This window comes from Balaenoptera physalus, assembly GCF_965194825.1.
Source record: "Balaenoptera physalus genome assembly, chromosome: 9".
NCBI lineage: Eukaryota > Metazoa > Chordata > Mammalia > Artiodactyla > Balaenopteridae > Balaenoptera > Balaenoptera physalus.
The window spans coordinates 19,716,315-19,737,355 of NC_138888.1; the positions used below are offsets into that span (position 1 = coordinate 19,716,315).

The 21,041-nt window shown below is 36.9% G+C and overlaps 1 protein-coding gene across 2 annotated transcripts; it reads left to right on the forward strand.

The window, feature by feature from the left end:
• The first annotated feature begins 547 nt into the window (after window positions 1-547).
• Window positions 548-17,052, forward strand: FBXO30 (F-box protein 30). 2 transcript variants are annotated; one of them, XM_082474645.1, is made up of 3 exons: window positions 548-618; window positions 8,725-10,774; window positions 14,572-17,052. In XM_082474645.1, the coding sequence occupies exons 2-3, from the start codon at window positions 8,741-8,743 to the stop codon at window positions 14,773-14,775; spliced, it is 2,238 nt and encodes a 745-aa protein (XP_082330771.1). In that variant the 5' UTR covers window positions 548-618; window positions 8,725-8,740; the 3' UTR covers window positions 14,776-17,052. The 2 variants fall into 2 exon arrangements, with proteins under 2 accessions (XP_082330771.1, XP_082330772.1); XM_082474646.1 differs by having other exon boundaries at window positions 582-740.
• The last annotated feature ends 3,989 nt before the right edge of the window (window positions 17,053-21,041 follow it).

Sequence of the window (21,041 nt, forward strand, 5' to 3'; positions counted from 1 at the left end):
GTCACAGGACTAGGGAACTTTTGGTAAGCCGGCAGGAAGGCCTGATCATCAAAGATTCAAGGACAGCTGCCCCGTTTTTTCCTAAATGTGACCTAATGGGAAGACCGATGCACCCAGAGTTAAGGGATTTGGGCTACTTCTCCTACCATTTAGGGAGTTAAACAAGTCACTCTTCTTGGGCCTGTTCTCCTCATTTCCAAAACTACGTTGTCTAGGATTCTTTTCAGGAATACAGCATCCTAAAATCGAACAGGATTTGGTAGACCTGCTGGGCAGGAGCCACGTGGGGTCCGGTGGGAACCCCCTACGGGGAGGCGCGGAGACCACACTTCTCTGGACCCGACTCTCGGTCACGGCCCTTCCGGGGAGGCGGGGGAGTGTCGGTGGGCGGCGTGCGCGTCCCCGCCGAGCTCGGCGTGAGCGTCTCCTTCGGGCTCGGCGTGCGCGTCTCCGCCCGGCTTGCCACGGGCCCCGGGGCCCGGCCGGGTGGGCGGGGCAGAGCTGGGCGGGGTGGGGCGGGTGGGGAGGACCACCACCGGGAGAGCAGGCCGAGGAGCTGCAGGAGGAGGAGGAGGAAGACGGGGGAGGGAAAAGGCGGCGGCCCGGCTGGGCAGAGAGGCGAGGAGGAGGCGGGCTGCACGGGGGTGTGGGGCGCGGAGCGGCGCCGGGACAGCGGGGAGCAGCCGGGCACGGCGGCCACGGCAGCCAGGGTCTGGGCCGCGGTTCGGCCGGGCCGGCCGGTGAGTGTCGGGGAGGCCTGCCCGGGAGGCCGGCGCCGGGGCCGGGGGCGGTGGCCGGGCAGTGCGAGGCCCGCGGCCGGGGCGCAGGCGGCCGTGGGGCCGGCGGGCCGGGCCTGGGGCGGAGTAAACGCGGCCCCGTCCGGGCGCCGAGAGGAAGTCGGCGGCGTGGGCGTCCGCGCCCAGCCCGCTGCCCGGCCCGCCGTGGAGGCCTCCAGCAAATGGCGACCCAGGCCCCGAGGGCCGACCCCCGTGCCACCCGGGCTCGCGTGTCTGTGTGTTGGGGAGGGGTGAAGCCGGAGTTAAACTTAGGGAGCCACAGGAACCTCGAAAACCTGGCTTCTCTTTCCTTTTGCCCTTTAGAAACTTGCTTTGTTTGGGGACAGACGGGTTAAAGTAAGACTGGGAGGCATCATCAACTGTCTCCCCGGGATGAGTGAAGTTGGTAACTTTTCCATTCATGGAAGTGAGAGGATCTTAGTCTTAGCCTCAGCCCCTATTAAAGAGAAACATCCTGATTTTATAGATCTGAGGCGTGTGACCATTTCCAAGTTATTTGTGTCCTGTGTCGTGGAAGTGCACTGCTTGGAAGGGGGCCATAGAGTGCACGTTGAATTTAATCTCCTTTGAGTACGTTTTTTACACCTGTATTTAGAGAATAGAGACAGAACAGCGTGTTGTTTACCATGGTTCTGGTACTCCATTCCCCTCTCCCTGTGTCTTGTTTTTCTTTCTGAGCCATGTCGTAAGTCTCGGATAAAAGATGCTTGGGAAGGAATTGACCTTTTATTCCAAAATTACTTTCTTGACTGGGATCCAAGATGAAGTTATTTATGGGCATGCTGGTATCAGTGTAGATTGACTTAAAACTTTAAATACAAAACCCCAAGCTTTCTTAGCTTTTCATTTCTGTTTGCTACATTTCAGTACAGTTTTGTGTCGTTTAGAGACCTAGTAAATTATATTAACAGAATTTTGCATTTGCTCATATTTATTAAGCTTTTCCAAAGTTGTTGACGGGCAAAAGGGAAAAGAGTAGCATAAAATGTAAGATGAGGGTTTTTCTAAGGGTTCAGTTTTTCAGTATGCAGTTTTCGCTGAATCACTGTTCTTTATGCTTAGTCACTGTTTCTTACTACAGAAGTTTAATTGGGGATAATATGGTGTTTTGCTAACTTTTTAAATTGTCAGTTTGTTTTTATCTGGTAGTTTAATGCGGTGACATAGCTTTTTTTGGTGTGTGATTCTGGAAATGTTAGTGGGTGGAGTTTTGTGAGTGTTATCAGAGAACTGAAGTTTCCGATATAGCAAACTTTTATGCATTCCAAGTGTACTGGGTATTTAATTTCAATCCAGTATTTCTCTATGGTTAGCATTGGAGACTTTAAAAAATATATACAAAGTGTCCTAATAAAATATGCTGTTGAAGAAAAATAATACGTATTTTGAGATAATGTATATAGTTAGAGAGGTGCTTTAAGGTCACCAAAATAGGCCTTTTTTAATGTGTTTACTGTTTGATATATTACTGAAATGTGACTTTTAATGGCATCAGCCTTATGCTATTCTATATGGTTTTTGATAAATCTTTTAACTAGGTTACCATGACTACCATGCTGTGGAATGACATTGTATTTGTAGAATTCATCAATATTAAAGTCTTCAGTCAAAAGGCTGTATAAAATATTATTTAATTTCAAATTTATTTTGATGAAATAGGTGGGATTGACCTTGGACTGGTGGTTTTTACACTGTAGATAGCTAGATAGTTAAATACAGATGAGCATCTCTTAATTACAACCCAGTCTGTGAAAATCTTTTACAAAAAGGGTATTATGTCTTTTTCTTAAGAGTGGGTAATGTTAGCATCAGGTAGTTCCTCATATGATTGCTTTTAATCAGCTTCCGAAGTATAAATGACCTGATGTAAAAATGATTGTACGTAACGGTTTGTGCGTGCGGATGGGGCGGTTGTGTAAAGCGGGGTGCGTCCGTTTGCTGAGGAATGCGTGTTTGTATCTTACTGGACACACGCATACTATAGCCGACTTTTGTGGAGTACGAGGTTGTTTTCACAGCACAGTAATTGCCTCAAGGTCACAAAGCTGAGATTCCTTGGAAGCCCATATTCCCCTGTGCCATGCTGCCCCTTTTAATAATATGAGTTCCATCATTTGGGTGGATTATTTTTATCTGAGTCTCAGCTCAAATAGCTTCTGGTATGAATATTAAATATTTATTAATATATGTTATTTTAATTTCTGATGTAAGTCTGCAGTAATTTTGTTTGCTTATTTAGTGGAGAACAATTGCACATAGTTAGGACTTCCACTTTGGAATAAGCTACCCATGTCCATATTTAGAAATGGAGGAGGTATGTTGTGATTATTTCATAAATGGAAGGGTGAAAAGTTGAAAACAAAATTCCATATAATTAGGTCATCATTCTGTAAATAAAAAGTCAGAACCAAATTTAATGAAAGAATGTATACAGTGTAACCAATTTAGCCATTTTGGACTCAGCAATAGGGCACTGCTTTGAGTTGGGAGTTTAATGATCTTGGATTTTCAATCTTGTCTAGGCACCTCACCCCCCTTTTTTAAACCAATGAAATAAAACGTCCAACTGAGGTTGTAGATTTATTATGGTTTTTAAAACTGAGTGCACCTGATCGGTAAATCAGCCAGCAAATGTTTGTATTTACTATGCAGTAGCACCTCCAACTATACAAGAAGGATGAGACTTGCTCTGGAGGAATTAAAAGTGATTGCTAAGTATGAAGTTTCAGTCATAGACCTACTTGTGATTATGGTTAACTAATTGAACAAGTCTGTCTATAGTTCCATTTCAGCCTTACATTGAAGCAACATTTTATTGTCTCAGTGGAACTCTTTTTTATCTAATATCATATTAATTGTAATATTAAAGAAGTAGGCTGACGCCACTTCCTTTTCTGAGCTTCCTTTCCTCACCCTCTATGTACTCAGGCAGCTGCACACGTGCAGACACCTCCACCTCTGCTTTTCTTTTTGAATCTAATGCCTCTATAGTCAGTAACCTGTAACGAGACTGCAGGGTTGATTAAGGAATTTAAATAATGCAACAATATACAGGTAGATGTTTCCTTTTGTGTGTTTTATTACTATTATTTTTTAAGATTTTAAAACAATGGAATATTGAAATTAATTTTACTTGATTTACTTTTCCCTTTGATTTGTTTTTTTGATGGACAGTTTAGCTTATTTCATATAAAATGCCTGGAACATATCACCTAGATACTCAGTAAATGTTTGAGTACTTTTGACTTTTTATAGCTGGTACAATGAGGTAATTTTGACTCAATCTGGTTGACTAATTCGAGATTTATAAAGTATCTTTTTGTGAAGTATGTAGTTTTCCATGAAGTCAAGAATTGTTTTGGAATCCATCTGGTTATTTCTTGTATTATAATAATTTCATTTATTCATGTTTTTTCGATAAGTGAGGCTCTAATTGAGGCACAGTTTTGAATACAGGGAACACAGGAATGAATGAGACGGAGATGGTGCCTCCTTTGTGGAGCTTATAGTTTTCCCGTGGAGATAGACATTAAACAGGGTAATGATTTACTTCAAGTTATGACTCGTATTACCAAGGAAAAATGCAGTGTGTAATGAGCACATAAGTATAATACGGAATCCATACCATACCTTGCCTTTGGGTATGTGGAAAAGTGACATTTAAGCTGATAAAGATTTGAGGTAACAGTTGGGGAAGGAAAGGAGTGTGTATGTGTGTGTGTGTCTGTCTGTCTCTTGGAGGCAGAGGCAGACATTAAGAACAGCCTGAGCAAGCTGTGTTGAATATTTGGGTGACTTGATTTAGCATATTTAAAATCGTGCTGATTTGCAGTGCTTTATTTATTTATCGCCTTATGTATTGTAATGAATTTGGAAAAATAAAGGAATTCTTTTTTGAGGGCAATATCTTTCTGTCTAGAAATAGCCTTAAATTGTTTTTATGGATTGCTTGTCAGCCACAGATTATATGAGTTGGCCTAGAATTTCTGTTAGAGAAAATTGAAACTATTGTAAAGCATTTAATCTTTTACAGTATTTTCTAGTCTAATGAAACTTTTTCCAGTCATTCAACTTCAAGTGTAAATAGATATGTTATTTGGAACGTTAAGATTCTTTTTCAAGAGAGTTTTTTTGAAAAAAAGTTAGTACTGAGGAGTTTTAAATTAAGCTCATCTTGAACTTGAAGCCTCAGCTTTAGCAGCAAGTTTTCTACTGGACGTGCTGTGTCACTGTTCAGCTGATAAACCAGGGATTGACATTTTAAACCCGTTTCATAGGATTTGTGAGCAATTGTGCAATACTTTTTGGAGGCATATTTAATTTGATAATAGCGATCTTGAAAGAGGGTGGATCTGGAACTTTTAAATTCTGAAACAGTACCCCAGAATACTTTTTGAGTATTGTCTACTGCATTTTAAAAAAACTTATTTCTTAATATATTTAATTGTAAAATGGACTTAAAACTTGATTCCTTCTTTGTATAGCGGTTTTGAGAATGGTTAAATTTGTACTATTTCATATGTTTATACTGAGCATTATAAATGTAAGTTATTTTAAAAATAATTTAAAACACTTATGTTCAAAGCAAAGTAATGTGCTATTATAATTAGAAAGGACCAAAAAGACTTTCTTGACCACAAGGGTGATTAAGTGTTGGAATAAACTACAAGCAAAGTTGTGTAACCTCCATACCTCAAATACCATCTTAAAACTGGATCACCAAGTTACTGAAGTGCTGTCTTATTTTCTTAAACTTTATAAGTAAGCATATCTGTTATCGTCCATATGTATTGATGAGATATAGATTTCAGTCCTAGCTCTGCCACTTACTAGGTAGATGACCTTGGGTAAGTCACTTACCCTCTCTGTACCTCAGTTTTCTCTGGGTTGTTATGAGGACTAAGTGACATTGACATGATTCTACAAAGAAGGATAAAGTAGGTACATAGTGTTCCCTTTTCCTTAAAGTCTACTTCAGTAAATAATAAATGTTGTGGACTCATTGCTGTGGATGCTTTTATTTTTATTATTATTATTTTTTAGTCATTTCTTTTATTCAGAGGGGGAATAGTGTGGAAGAGGGTATTTATTTTGAATCTTGAGAGCCCTCTACTTCTATTTACCTTTCAAAGTTGTTGCTGTTTTGCATTTAACTCAGTTGTTTGTAACAGTTGCTATTTTAAACACTTTTGAATTAAGCGATGTTTTGAGATGTGTTCTGCCTGGTATGATCATGTGCTATGCATGTAACATAAGGTGTTCCTACTAGTTCTGAGAGCCTTGGTCACTTCTGTTGGAACTGCTTGTGTTTTTAGGTTTCTCTCTTAGTAACAATCACGTTTATAACCTTCAGCACATGAGATGAACTCAGTCTAGTTGTTGTAAAATAAGAAAGCTACAGCCGTTTTCACAATCTGATCACCCAGTAAAATTTGTCTTAATTCTTATTAAAGTTTCTCTTTGCTTAACTTACAAATGTCATCATTAGTCTGTCATTTCTTCTATTTAGACCCTTTTTAGCATGTCTATCTTCAATTTATAGGTTCTGTCTTTAGCTTTAAAATTTATAGGGATAAACATTAAGAAGTATTTAACTCATTTGTAATTTTTAAACACAGTTTTAAAATGTAGTTTTGTTGTTAAATGTGTACCTTGTTTTTTTCTGTCCCTGGCATCAGTTTGCACCATAATATCAACTCAGAACTTTTCTACTTAATCAACAAAGCTCTGTCAATAATAGACTTTTGCTGTTTGAGTTTGAGGAAAATCAAGCCTGGACTGGGGAAAAAGAAATAGCAATTTGGGGAATAATTAGTTTACATTAGCCACCTAGAAGTAAGATAGAATTTATGGAAGAGAATATGTGAGAGAACTAGCAAGCTTTTATGCACTAAAGTGAAGAAAATAGGCTAAGAATCGGCTTCTTATCCAGAAAATTATTATTAATTTAATTTGGAAAATTTTGAGGTGAGTTGCCTGTGCCATATACACGTAGAGATATATAATAAGTAAGTAGCTGTAGAGACCTGAAGTTTGGAAGAGGGATCTGGGCAGGAGGTATAGATGAGTTTTTAGCATATAAGTGGTAATTGAAGCTTTTGAGAAATTGAGAGCACCCTGGGAGAATGTATAGAATGAACCAGAAGTGACATGGATCCCTGAAGAAGAGTAATATTTTAGAAGAAAAGATTAAGGAATAACCAAAGAGGTAGGGGGAAAACCAGGGAAACGTGAGACCATAAAAACTAAAGAAAGATAGTAGTTCAGAAAGGAGGAATTAGTCAACAAAATGATATAATGGCTAAGGAAGATGTCTGGAAAAAATGCCCTTTGGATTTAGCCTTGAGGATCTTGATAGAGCGGTTTTAATGAGTGGTGGTAAAAGTAAAGCCACATTAGAAGGCTGAAGAGTATATGGGAAGTTAACAGGGTTTGTTTGTTGTTTTTCTTTTGAAAGCTTGACCGTATAGGAAAAGAAACAGCAAAAGGGGGATATTGCTTTATTATATATGTTTTTAAAGATGAAATAGTCTTTTAAGGTTTTGCTGCTAGTAGGAGCAAGCCAAGAAAGAAGTTGAAGATTATAGAAATGAGACATTGAATAGGCTAAGTAATTATAAGTAAATCAGTGCATTGTGCCAACACTTTCTCTTTTTTGTATAAAATTTTTCTTGCTAAAAGCAGGAAAGAACATTAGTTATCTGTAATCCTCTCATGTTGTTTTATGGATACTATTTCTCTGCTTAAAATCCTCAGTGGTTTCTAACTACTTAAAGTCTGAACTCCTTAGAGTAGCATATAACACACTTTCCATAACTTTTCTTATTACTGTCCCACCTCATCTCTCACAGCTGCTTTGCATTTCACCTTGTGATCCAGCAATACTGGGAAACTTGAGGTTCCCTCAACATGTTTTGCGAATTCTTGCTTTTCTGTATTTGCATGTGCTGTTACTTCAGCATTGAATGCCTCTCTTCCTTTCTAACCCTACCCTCCTGTACTTAAGACTTCTCATCTTTCAAGACTACTGTGAATTCTTCTCTACCCCCCACCCATACTGATTTTCTCTGTCATATTGATCATATAAAAATGTGACATGATTTACTTTCATCTCTGACCTCCTGCTGAGGCTCCTTGAGAGGAGGCACCATGTCTTCTAATCTTCACGTTGCCGTACCAAGCACAGGGTCTGGTACATGGCAGTTAAACAATAAATAGGTGTTGGATGAATGAATGGAAACTGTGGCCCTCAGAAGTAAGTGATTTGCCCACTGCCACAGAAGTGGAGCTACAACTTATATTTTTTGGATAAATGCCCTCTTTGTTTTAATTAAGGCTTACTCTCTATTTGTTGTAGAATTTATTAAGGCCTAGGTAGAAAGAGAGGTCAATAGATGAAATCTTACATGAATTTATGTATTTGGAGGGAATATTAAAGAAAACATCTAATCAGGTTTTAGTTAAGTATATTCATGAAATTCAGATTATTCTCTTTTAGGAATATGATGAGGTCTCTGCACTGTGGGGTACATCATAATCAGTTTAGTTAAAATTAAAAAGGTAAAAGCTAAAGCATTCTCTGAAATCTAAAAGGTAAATATTCATTAACTGGTCTTTGGCATTAGTTTATATACTACACAATATACTAGAATTTAAGTATTATATTTTGAAATGTTTGGCCTGTTGGGCAGATTGTTATATGGTATATAAAAATGAACTTTTGACTTGCTTCTTGAATTGAAGTGCTTAAGCTGTTTCAAGATGAATTGATTATATGTCAAATAAACTTGTTAAATGTTTATTTTATATAGTTCATCCTCATATAAGCCAACATACCTTCATGATTTGATTTTTTTTCTTAAAACAATTTTTAAAAAGCGACCACTTTTTGCCTAACTTCTTATTTCTTTTCCATCTCAATAACTAGAGCTGGACTGGCCATTATGGAGGAGGAGCTGCAGCACTCGCACTGCGTGAATTGTGTCAGTAGACGGTGTATGACCAGACCAGAGCCTGGGATCTCCTGTGACTTGATAGGTTGTCCATTGGTTTGTGGAGCAGTTTTCCATTCTTGTAAAGCTGATGAGCATCGACTTTTATGTCCATTGGAACGAGTGCCTTGCTTAAATAGTGACTTTGGATGTCCATTTACAATGGCTCGAAATAAAGTTGCCGAACATCTAGAAATGTGTCCTGCAAGTGTGGTGTGCTGTACTATGGAGTGGAACCGATGGCCAGTTAGTTATGCAGACCGGAAATCATATGAAAATCTAAGCAGAGATGTTGATGAAGTGGCACAATTAGATATGGCCTTGGCCCTTCAAGACCAAAGGATGCTCTTAGAGTCTCTCAAAGTAGCCACCATGATGTCAAAAGCAACTGATAAAGTATCAGAACCTAGAGAACAGATCTCAGTTAAATCAAGTGTCCCAGAAATACCACATACTAATGGTTTGGTGTCTGTTGATGAAGGCTCTTATGGTGCACTTTATCAAGCTACTGTTGAAACAACCAGAAGTTTGGCTGTTGCTTTAGATATCCTGAATACCGCCACAAGAGACGTTGGCACGTTAAGTACGAGTCTGTGTGCTTCCGCAAATGAAATGAAAGAAGAAGAAAATGCCAGAGAAAGCTTACAGAACAGAAACTTGAAAGACCAGGACCATCTTTATGAGGATGAGATAGGAGCAGTAGGTGGGATTGACCATAATGACACAAGTCAGAATGCCCAGTCTGAACAAAATGGTTCAAGTGATTTATTATGTGACTTGGATGCCAGTTCTTATGGCACTTCTGCTCTTTGTAATGGCTTTCCTTTGGAAAATATATGTACACAGGTCATTGAGCAGAATCAGAATTTACATAGTGACTCAAAACAAAATAACTTAACAAATAGAGAATGTGTAGCATCAGATGGCCCTTCGGAACCTTCTAGTTCACTTTCAGTAGCAGCACAAGTTAGGGAAGTAATACCATCTAATGCTTTGCCTAATGGCACAGTTCAGCATATCCTCATGCCAGATGATGATGAAGACTTGTGTTGGAAAAAAGTAGACTTAGGGGACCTAAGGAATGTGGATGTCTTATCTTTCAGTCATCCTCCTTCATTCAAATTTCTTTCTAATTCGTGTTGGTCTAAACCAAAGGAAGATAAAGCAGTAGATACATCAGATTTGGAAGTTGCAGAAGATCCAATGGGTCTCCAAGGAATAGATCTAATCACAGCAGCATTACTGTTTTGTCTAGGAGATTCTCCAGGTGGGAGGGGTATATCTGATAGTCGCATGGTTGATGTTTATCACATCGACTTTGGGACGCAGACCTTTTCACTTCCGTCTGCCATATTAGCTACAAATACAATGGTTGGGGAAATAGCTTCAGCTTCAGCTTGTGATCATGCCAACCCTCAGCTTTCAAATCCAAGTCCTTTTCAGACACTTGGGCTGGATTTAGTATTGGAATGTGTCGCTAGGTACCAACCCAAGCAGCGTCCAATGTTTACATTTGTTTGTGGACAGTTATTCAGAAGAAAAGAATTTTCATCCCATTTTAAGAACGTGCATGGTGACATTCATGCTGGACTCAATGGCTGGATGGAACAGAGGTGTCCTTTAGCATATTATGGTTGTACCTATTCTCAGCGTAGGTTTTGTCCATCAACACAAGGAGCAAAGATTATACATGACCGCCATTTGAGGTCATTTGGAGTTCAGCCATCTGTATCTACAGTGTTAGTAGAGCCTGCTAGAAACTGTGTGTTGGGATTACATAGTGACCATCTAAGTAGTCTTCCTTTTGAAGTCCTGCAACATATTGCAGGCTTTCTTGATGGCTTCAGTTTATGCCAGCTCTCATGTGTATCCAAGTTAATGAGGGATGTGTGTGGCAGTCTTCTTCAGTCTCGTGGAATGGTCATACTGCAGTGGGGGAAAAGGAAGTATCCAGAAGGAAATTCATCATGGCAGATAAAAGAAAAGGTTGGTTTAATTTAATTGTATCAGTCCCTTATTTGACATATAATAGGCACTTAATAATGTTGTTGCTGAATTAATAAAATTAACCTTGTTGCAAAATTGACCGTCCTTAAAACTTAATAATTCAGTATGATGACAGGCTTTTTTATGATGATAATAAAAGCAAGAATAGTTAGAATTGTTAGTCATAATCACATATTTACTGCAGACATCCTAGAACTAGATTCTAATGTCATATGACAGAGGCCACTTCCAGTTCTTCAGCTGAGGGGTTCTGTACCTGTTTACTTCTTCTGTAACAACTCCCTTTGCTTGAGTCCATGTTAGCCACCTTCTAATTTGGGCTCCGTCTGAAACATTTTCACCATAGAACAAAGGAGGAAGCAAGGAGAAGGTTTTCTACTGCTTGCAATTGGCAGTTTTGGTCCATTCTTAGCAATTTCTTTCTTAGAACTTGGTTATTACAGGTAGAACTTAAATAAGGAGACATGAAAAAAAATCTACTACTAGTAAGTGACCAATGGAGTATTTGGGGTATAGAGAATGTAAATGGATGGATGTGGAAATGTATTAGGCTGAGGTGAGATAAGGGCAGTAGGATTTGATATTGTTGACTCTGCGTTTAGTACAGTACAAGGGAGTGTTGCAGATTGGAAGCTTGAGCTGGAGGTTGGGGACAAATCCTGGCTCCACCATTTTCCTCCTGTGATATCTTACTTTTGGCCAGCTTCTGTCTGAGGTACTATGCAATAGAAACTAGAAGGCATTACAGATACCTTTGATTGAAGGTGTTTTTTCATTTTAGAACATTTATAATATGAAACTTTGATTTTATAAAGTAGAAAAAAATTTGATAAACTTCACATTGGTTGAACAGGGTTCACATTTCTGGCTACTTTGTTTTTGCCACCCTTAGGTTTTCTCTTTTTTTCACTTATTGCTCCAGTTTTTCAGAATTCTGCATCTGCTTTTGTGTTCTCCTGAAGCTTTGACCAGTAAATGAGCACACTAATTATTTTATGTAGAAAATTTCATACTTGCTGCATATATGTGGGTATGTGTGTATTTTCATTTTCTACATGATTTGGTGTCTCTCTGCCATTTGGGATGAGACACTCAGAGCATGGCCCGTTTTTGTCCTTGCCCACTAGTATTGACCTATGAGGTAAAATATTTTCTGGGGATTTTATTGCTGCAGAAAACCTCATCTACTCTTGGAGTTTAAATTGCCATCATTTATTCAAATTACATGTGTATATCCTGGCCATTTTCTCCTCTGAACTCCAGTCCATTATATACAAGCATCTACTGGACATCTGCACTTGATTATGTCACAGCTTCAGCAAACTCAACAGGTCCAACCTACTCCACTTTTCTACCCCTCTTAATCTCAGAAAATGGCATTTTCATCTCTGAAGCTGCCTAAACTAGGAATTTGGGAGTTAAGGTTGACCCCTTTTTTTCCCCCCCTTTATTTCCATATCCAGGTAATCACAAAGTCCTGTTGTCTCCCTTCTTCATACCTGTCAGGTTTGCTTACTGTTTCTACTGCGGTTTCCCTAATTAGTCCGGCCTGTAGTTCTCTCCTGGGTTACCACAGTAGCCTCTTCCTTACTGGGTTTCTGTTTCCAACTGAGTCCCTCTCCAGCATATTCTCTATAGAAGAGGTAGAGTGATAAATAATTTCTTAAATACAGTTCTTATGCTGTAGTGCTTGAAAACTTTTTAAATGTCCGTCCATTGCCCTGGGGTAGAGGCAGACTCCTTAATGAAACATTTAAGACTTTTCATAATCTTGTCCTCACTTACCTCTTCAGTTTCCTTTTGTCACTTTATATTCCAACCATGGAATTTATTTACAGTTGTCTGATGTTTTCTTCTTGCCTTAAGGTGTTTGAGTACACTGTCCCTGATACCTACATCTGAACACTTGAGATGTTCTAGGCAGTGTGTACTTTACTTTCGTTAATGTATTTAATCTACTGTCCCTATTTCATGGATGAAGAAACTGAAGTATAGAGAGGTTAAGTAACTTGTCCAGTTGGTGGATTCAGACCCTGGGAACCTATTTCTGGGGGTTGTGATCATCATCTCATCGCTATATCCTGCTTACTCTTCAGATCTTACATTGTCAAGAAAGCCTACTCCGACCCCGTTGAAGCCCTTAGGGAGGTGCACTGCTCTGTGTTCTTGTGGTGTTCCATTATGTACCTCCTACCCTATGTACCCCTACTGAAGCACTGACCATGCTGTTTGGAAATTCACTGACGAATTGTCAGTTTCTTTCATTAGACTAAGTTCATTGAGAAGTGAGACTCTCTGGGAACCAAAATATTAATTGCTTAGCATAGCACCTCCCATATAGCAGGCACTAAGTAAATACTTGATGTATACTTGGATGCAAAATTGGCCCATTACTAAGAAACCTTGTCATCAGGAGATGGGAGCCGTCCATTTTTTCCTGAGTTTGTTTCACCAGACTCTTTTGACTGTGTGGAAGTAGGGAGGCTGTCTGCCACCGTTGAATCTTAAAGCAAATTCATTCTGTGAAGCTTAACAAAAACTCAATTCTTAGTATAGTTTTGTGGTTATGGGGAATTGTAATCTATAATGTCTATTGTTAGCTACTCTCCAGGCCTTCACTGACATCTGGGAAATGACTCCATGCAGGGTAATTGATATAACCTTAAGAAGTATAGCGATTAAGTACCTTATGTGCTGAACTATTCTATTGCTGGCTGAAAAATAATTGTGTTCAGAATTTGAAGGCATCTGGCCACCCCAGAATTCGTAGCATTCTTTTCTGAGAAGCTGTAATGAGTGCTGAGGGCTTCTCTCAAATTCACAGCTGCTTTCTAGAGTATCTGCTGTTTGCCATGGGTTCAGGGTTCTCTAGACATTTGCTTGTTGATTAGCTTAGCTAGGATGCCTAGGCCTGTCTTGCTGTATTCATGCTTGTTACCTATGTTCACGTAACTTTATATTTTCAAATTGTAAAGATGAGAGGGGGCCACCACAGTCATTGCTGGACCTATAAGGTGACAGTGCTTCAGGGCTTGGAGCTGCTGAGTGGGCAAAAGGGAAAGTAGTTCTTATTTTTACCAGAACAGGGATGGCATGTAAATATTTTTCCCAGAAATGTATTTTACAATGATATGGAATTAAAAAATGATTCATTTTACAAAAAGCTCTATAAAAATTACCAGAAACATGTTGAACAAATTGAAGCACTTGTGTTCCTCGTTATTACTAAGTGCGTTTACTACTTATAAATAATGAAAAGAAAAAGTACCTTGGCACAATATTCTAGAGTATTTTTTAGTATACTTCATATGGTGTAATAGGAATGGGAGAAAAACTTGGAGAAAAAAATAACACTTGTACTGTCAATATCTCCAGACTATGGGTAGGTCTATATATATAGAGAGAGACATTTGGATAGGATGAAAGACTGGTGTACAATATGCATTATTTTAGGAAGTAGCTCTGAATATTTTATAAAAATTGCTTAATAAGTAAGCCAGGTTGGATGTGATTTTCAATGTTGAGTTTTGTCTTTTATTTTCTTTTTGGTTATATTTATTGAAGTTATAATGTCATAGAAATGATTTATCTTACAAATATTTGATAAACAGATTTGTATCCAAATGGATTACTACTTCCAGTTTTGTAGCTAACTACTTGAAACTTTATATTAGATATTTCTCTTAACAGTTAGAAATGTATGCAGTTAGAGCAAGAAGTATGTTTTGATTCTTGTAAATTGACTTGTTTAAATCTGAAGTAGAATTTTCTTCTAGGTATGGCGATTCAGTACTGCATTTTGTTCTGTCAATGAATGGAAATTTGCTGACATCCTAAGCATGGCTGACCACTTGAAGAAATGCAGTTACAATATTGTAGAGAAACGGGAGGAAGCAATCCCATTGCCGTGTATGTGTGTGACACGAGAACTCACTAAAGAAGGACGTTCACTTCGCTCAGTTTTAAAACCTGTACTTTAAAAACTGTAATTCCACTTGCACATACATGCAAGCGCCTAGTATAATTTCTTGGTAATATGTGACACTTTATTAATGTATTAAAGATTACAGCTAGCTAAATTCATTGTCACTATGTATATAATGTTTTGAAGTGACCTATATTTTTATAAAGTACTGTTTAGTTGGGAAAAAAGTTGCCTTAATGTTTGAAATGTGTGAATTTTTTGGAACTTGCTGGACAGGGTGATTTAATTTTTAGCTACATAATTTTCAGAATTAGTATTTTTAGTGGTGTGCATATTTTGGTTCTTAAATTTTTTGCTTCTTAAACTAACAAGATCCTGACCAAACAATTTATTCCTCATTTTCTATGGGTTATAACCTATGCATTCAAAAATCAAAACTTTGATTCTAATTTTTACATCATAGGCTTTTCAGATTCAGAAAACATTCAATTGCTTAAACACTGCATAAGACCATTATAAAGTTTTTATTTTCTAGTGCTCCCCTTATAAATTGTTGATATGTCGATGATCTCTAATATATACATAATATTTAAAATCATGAGTAATGTTGATAATGCCATTTATCATGTTTTAAAAATAGTCCACAAAAATGTTTTCGCCTTACATATTTACAACTCTCATACAGAGAGTTGACCATATGCAGCTTTTTTTGGTTAGATGCCACATCCAGAGACTCATGGCAGTGTGTTATGTGACAGGTTAAAGCAAAATCAACAAAAAAAAAACCTGTGAATTTACTTTAATTTGAAACTGTATATGGTATTATATATTTGCTAGGTATTTGGTATTTGGAGAGAAGAAAATACAGTTGGCCCTTCATATCTGCAGGTTCCATATCCATGGATTCAACCAAAGGATGGAAAATATTTGAAAAAAAAATTCCATGAAATTTCAAAAAGCAAAACTTGAATTTGCCACTCATCTTCAACTATTTATATGGCACTTACATTATTTTACTATTATTTACATAGCATTTACATTGCATTAGGTACTATAAATAATCTAGGGATGATTTACAGTATATGGGAAGTATGCGTAGGTTATGTGCAAATACTATGCCATTTTATATAAGAGACTTGAACATCTGTAACTTTTGGGACCGTAGCGGGGTCCTGGAACCAATCTTCTGCAGATACTGAGAGACGACTGTATACCTCATTTTAAGTTTGAATTGGGCATGTTCCGTGAATAAATTTCAGATATTCAGAATGCAAAGGGCTTAACTTTTTATCACAAGTGTTTAAAATTTTTGCCTTTTGATGTTTATAAAAATCACAATTATGTTGTTTTAAGACATTTAAAAATGTGACATTTGCTATCTTTGTAAGATGACAGTCATGAAATGGAGAAACCTGTCCTGGTTGACAGTCTCTTTAAAACATTTCCAGGTTAATATTCCATAGACTTCTCTACCAAAAAAGTTAAGAATTGCATCTTTGTGTAAAACCAAAATATAACAAAGATATTCAAAGAACTATTCTTGAGGTATTTTATTATAGTTTTCAAATTGATTTGTACTGTTATTAACCTGATATGGTCAGTTTAGAAAAATGAATATATCAGTATTAAGAAATAAATTGCAAAGATGGAGACTTGTACTTAAATAATTTAGGTAACTTGTGGCATTTGGTTGTCTGAAATGGTTACAAGTTACTTTGCTAAAAAAAACTTGAAAACTATTTTGTCTTCTCTTCCTACATTTGTCCCTGAGAATGCTCTATTAACTAGGTTCTTGATTCCCATGTATGGCAGTCGGGCAGGGCAGAGGCGTTCCTTGGGCATTACAAAAGAATTCTGAATTGCTTTAAGACTTGGTTGGATCAAGGCCTTATTACAGTTGAAAAATACAGCGTTAAAGACTAATCAATTGTTTTGCCCCACCTGTCATTTTAATTAGAAGAATACTTATTTCTTAGTGCTTAAACCAACTTTTTCAACGTGAGATTTGAATTGCATAAACAGTCAGAAATAAGATATCAAATACTGTAAAATATAACTCTGCCTTTTAAAGTTTTGCTGAAGAATGTGTCTGGTTAGGATAGCACAAACATTAACTTTTTGTTTTATGGTTGTGCTTTTTTAAAATCCTTGTTTTTTAAGTTTAGACTCCATGTTTCCACACTGGATCATGAGATATTTAACATTTTCTACCTTTTATTTCTTTTACACGTCTTTGGCTGTTTTCTTTTTTGTTTATGCCACCATACTATCTTGTTAAAATGTTTTCTTTGTGCATTTGTTCAAATTCTAATAAAATTAATATTTTCCTTTATATGGCTCAGTAACTTAAAAAGAAAAAACTTACATTTAAATAAAATTTTAATCCTTGATTGACAAATTCCAAACACAGTCATATTGTTTCTGTAGTATTGTTTCTGCATGTTGTAGGAGTTGCTTGTTGATTATCATTGCTCGCCCATGTTTTCCTGGTGAACATTAATTTTTTTTTTAATATAGAAAACTCATCAGTTAGCGTTCTCTGCCCCTTCAGTGTCTTCTTGAAAGTAGTCCCACCTAGGGATATTGAAAGGCTGAAGAGTTTCTGGTAATATTATTTTTCTAAAACTTGTAATAGGAACAATCTGTCTAGCCTTTTAAGCATGAAAAGGTTTGTGTTTTGGCCAAGTAAGTTGTCATTTGAGAAGCCTTTGTTGATACCTTAGTCTTTGCTAACCAGCAAGATAAAGGGCAGGTATTAGGAAGGAGGGAAATATCTGAATTCACTTTTATCCTCTGCCTTTTTCCCCAGAACTGCCTGTTAGCTTAATCTCAATGCCCCCCCCCACTCTGTCTGTCTGTCTGTCTCTCTCTCTGTCCTTCTCTCTTTCTGTAGCTTCTGAGAATCACAGTTCACTTAGAGTAGTGGTTCCCAAAGTGTGGTCCCTGGACCATCAGCGTCATCTGGGAATTTGTTTGAAATGCAAATTCTTGGGCCCCTTCACAGACTTCGAGAATCAGAAACTATGGGGTGGGAACCAGCAATCTATTAACAAAGGCCTCCCCAAGTGATTCTGATGCATGGTAAAGTATGAGAATTCAGAGGAAAGCCTGGGACTATGCCAGCTCTTCTCCTGAATGATGTGTTATTGGAACAGATATATGTGTGCATGTAGCTACATGTATGATCCGAAATTAAGAGTAATAGTAATTTATTAGTATTACCTAAATGATCAAATTTAATGATATATGTTGTCACAATCTTACAGCCATATGACAAAATACATGAGGTACCATGTTTGTTGGACATTTTTTTAAAAAGTTAGTATTTACTAGTAACTTAAATTTACTCTTAGTATTTCACTAGTGTTTCTTCTGGTCAAGGTTAATTGCAGATTGTTCATTAGCGCTAACATTTAGCCTAGTCATCATTCATTCTCTTGTTGAGTGGTTGCAGAATCATGTGAACATATTAGATTTCTAGGATGGACAGAGTAGAGGTAAAATGATACTGGATTAAGTTCTACAAGAATTCTGTAGGAATTCTTTCAACACTATCAATAAGAGGTATTAAAGATAGGGTTTCTGGTATATCAGTAGTATAGAATCTTTTTTGGTCTTTGACCCTGTGCTACATGTCCCAACAATGTTGTTGCTATTATTAACTATCCCTTAACATTGGAATCCTTGAAGATATGGTAGTTTATACTACCATATTTATAACAGGTTTTTAATCTCTGGCAATTTGAAGGTAGGTTTTGGTGTTCAGAAGCAAAACAGGTTTCATGTTTTGCATCCCAACCTAAAAAGACATGGAGCTTATTTATTTTAAAAATTTTCTAAGGAATATTTATACAAACATTAAAAAATATGTTTGTTTCATGCATGACACACCACATTGGAAAGTGATATAATTGGAACCTGCAGAGGTGGGTGTTTAGAATTACAGTGGAAAGAAAGTGATTGGCCTTCGTTCTCTCAAAAGGCTGGATAAATCCTTCTGATGGAAATAATTTCTCTGATGTGTGTTTGGCTGGTTATCTAAATATAGCTCTTAGTAGTCTTAACATGATTGTGAGGCCTAGAAAGCAAGAGTGTATTAGTGATGCCGTTAAAGAAAATCAGTTAATCAGTGACTCATCCACTGTGTTTAAAATAATTCAGTGATTTTTTTTTTAGGATTTGATCTGAAACTGATTTCCAAACAAAAAAGTTCAAGATGTACAGGTAAAGGCTAACGCTAGTAAACTCCATTTTAAATAAAATAAGGGGAGAGGAAGAATGGTTTCTTTTAAAGTCACCTTTTTCACAATTTTCCTTGATTTAAAAGATCAAAGTAAGTTTAAGTTTCCATTGTATGGATGAAAAAACCTAGGTACTCAAAGTTTAAGTACCGATGAGCGTTTTGGATGCAGTTCACTTTTCTTTACAAATGCAGAAAGAGAAGGGAAGTTTAGATGTAGGGAAATTATTTTGGAAAATATTGTTGCCTAGAATATTTGATTACGAATAAGTGTTTTGGAAAGAGTTATTGAGTAATACCAAAAGGAAACAAAGTAGAAATTAAGTACCGTATGCTGCTCTGAAAATCCTTTGTAAAAATAGGGCCTTTTGCTGAATTTTTACAAGTATTTTATTACATCTGTGATTGGTAAAGTCTATAAGTGTATTGTTTATACATATATTTATTTGCATGTATTATCTCCATAAATTGGCCAAGTAGATTTTAATACATCTTGAGATATACTAATGGAGATACATCTCGAAGTGCTATTTTACCTTAGAACATTTCAAAACTGACATCTTGTATTCAGAATGTTTGACATTCCAATGTATTATGTGGGGAGTAACTTTTCATTAATTTAATAGACTACAAAGAAATGAGTTACAAGGATGATTCATAAACTATAGAAATACAGTAAAAACTCATTGATATGAATCTCCTATTTTATAATTTTTTATCTTTGACGTGCTGTACTGAAGCATCTGTTATTTACTATGAAGAGCATTTCTGAAGCAAACTGACAACAGAAACAAGGGAAATCTGTTTCCTTTTCACTAACACCAGTAAAATTTTAAGCATCCTCCAGATCATATTATTAACCGATTTGCATGCAAATATGATAGGAAAGGAACTACATGGGTAGTTCTAGTGGTGGTAATAGTGTGTGTGTTTGAAAGTAATATAAATGCATTTGTGTTGAACTCTTAAGACTGACCAACTAATCAGGTCAAATTGTCCTTTCCCAGTAAAAGCAAATTCCTCAGGTTTAATTTTTACCTTTTTCTAATGTAAATTGTTAGAATTTTTTTCTCAGACAAGATCTTCAAACAGGTAAACAGGTTGATACATGTGTTGGTTCATCCTTGGGCAGAGCAACTGACTAGAGTTAGATGGCTTTCTATACCCCTTCCAGTCAGAGAGTAACATTGTTAGATTATTATTCGGTGGTCTAATGATACAAGAACAGTAGCAATAATTTGTGATTGCTCAAAAGGTTGAAGTTGAAAAAAGGAGATCCTGCCTTCGACTGTCCTCCTAGAATTTTTTCTTCATTGAAGTCCTCCTTTCCACATTAATTGTCATTATTGCTTGTTTATCCTATGACTTCAATTTTCTGATCAGGTGATCAAAAAACCTAGATTAAGTACACAGAGTTTTTAAAAACTTGTTTTGCTGATCAGCCTATGTTTAGTAGTTTTGATCAATAAAGTTTAGATTTGATTAAGTAACTTAGCTTCTTTTAAAGTCTCAGCTCACAAATAAGTTTGTAGTGTTGAAAAATTGAAATATCAGCATTCAGGTTTAATCACGTTATTTGATTAAAAGAAATCAAACCATAGTAATAGAAACAATAGGGTACTACATCTGTTCAAGTGTAAAATTACCCAGTGAATATTTAATTATGTCAACTGGATGTCTTTTTTATCAACTGATAACTTTAAAAAATTGTTACCTGTATTACCTTCCCATTTAGGTCACCACAGAGCATTGAGTAGAGTTCCCTGACCTATATAGTAGGTTCTCATTAGTTATCTATTTTATACATAGATAACTCAAAGTTTAGGTATTGATGAGTGTATTGGAGTATTTGAGAGCAATGTGTTCTGACTTTTCTTTACAAACGCAGAAAGAGAAGGGAAATTATTTTGGAATATATTGTTGTCTAGAATATTTGATTCCTAATAAATATATGTATACATAACAGCTGATTCACTTTGCTGTACAGTAGAAACGAACAACATTGTAAAGCAACTGTACTCCAATAAAAATTAATTAAAATTGTTACCTGTATTAGAGATCTGAAATAAAAATAGAGAATG

Bases quoted from the DNA above. Each gene is read 5' to 3' on its own strand.
- FBXO30 (XM_082474645.1), top strand. From the start codon at position 8,741: ATGGAGGAGGAGCTGCAGCACTCGCACTGCGTGAATTGTGTCAGTAGA. The intron at 10,775-14,571 runs GTTGGTTTAATT...ATTTTCTTCTAG, and splicing joins CATGGCAGATAAAAGAAAAG to GTATGGCGATTCAGTACTGC.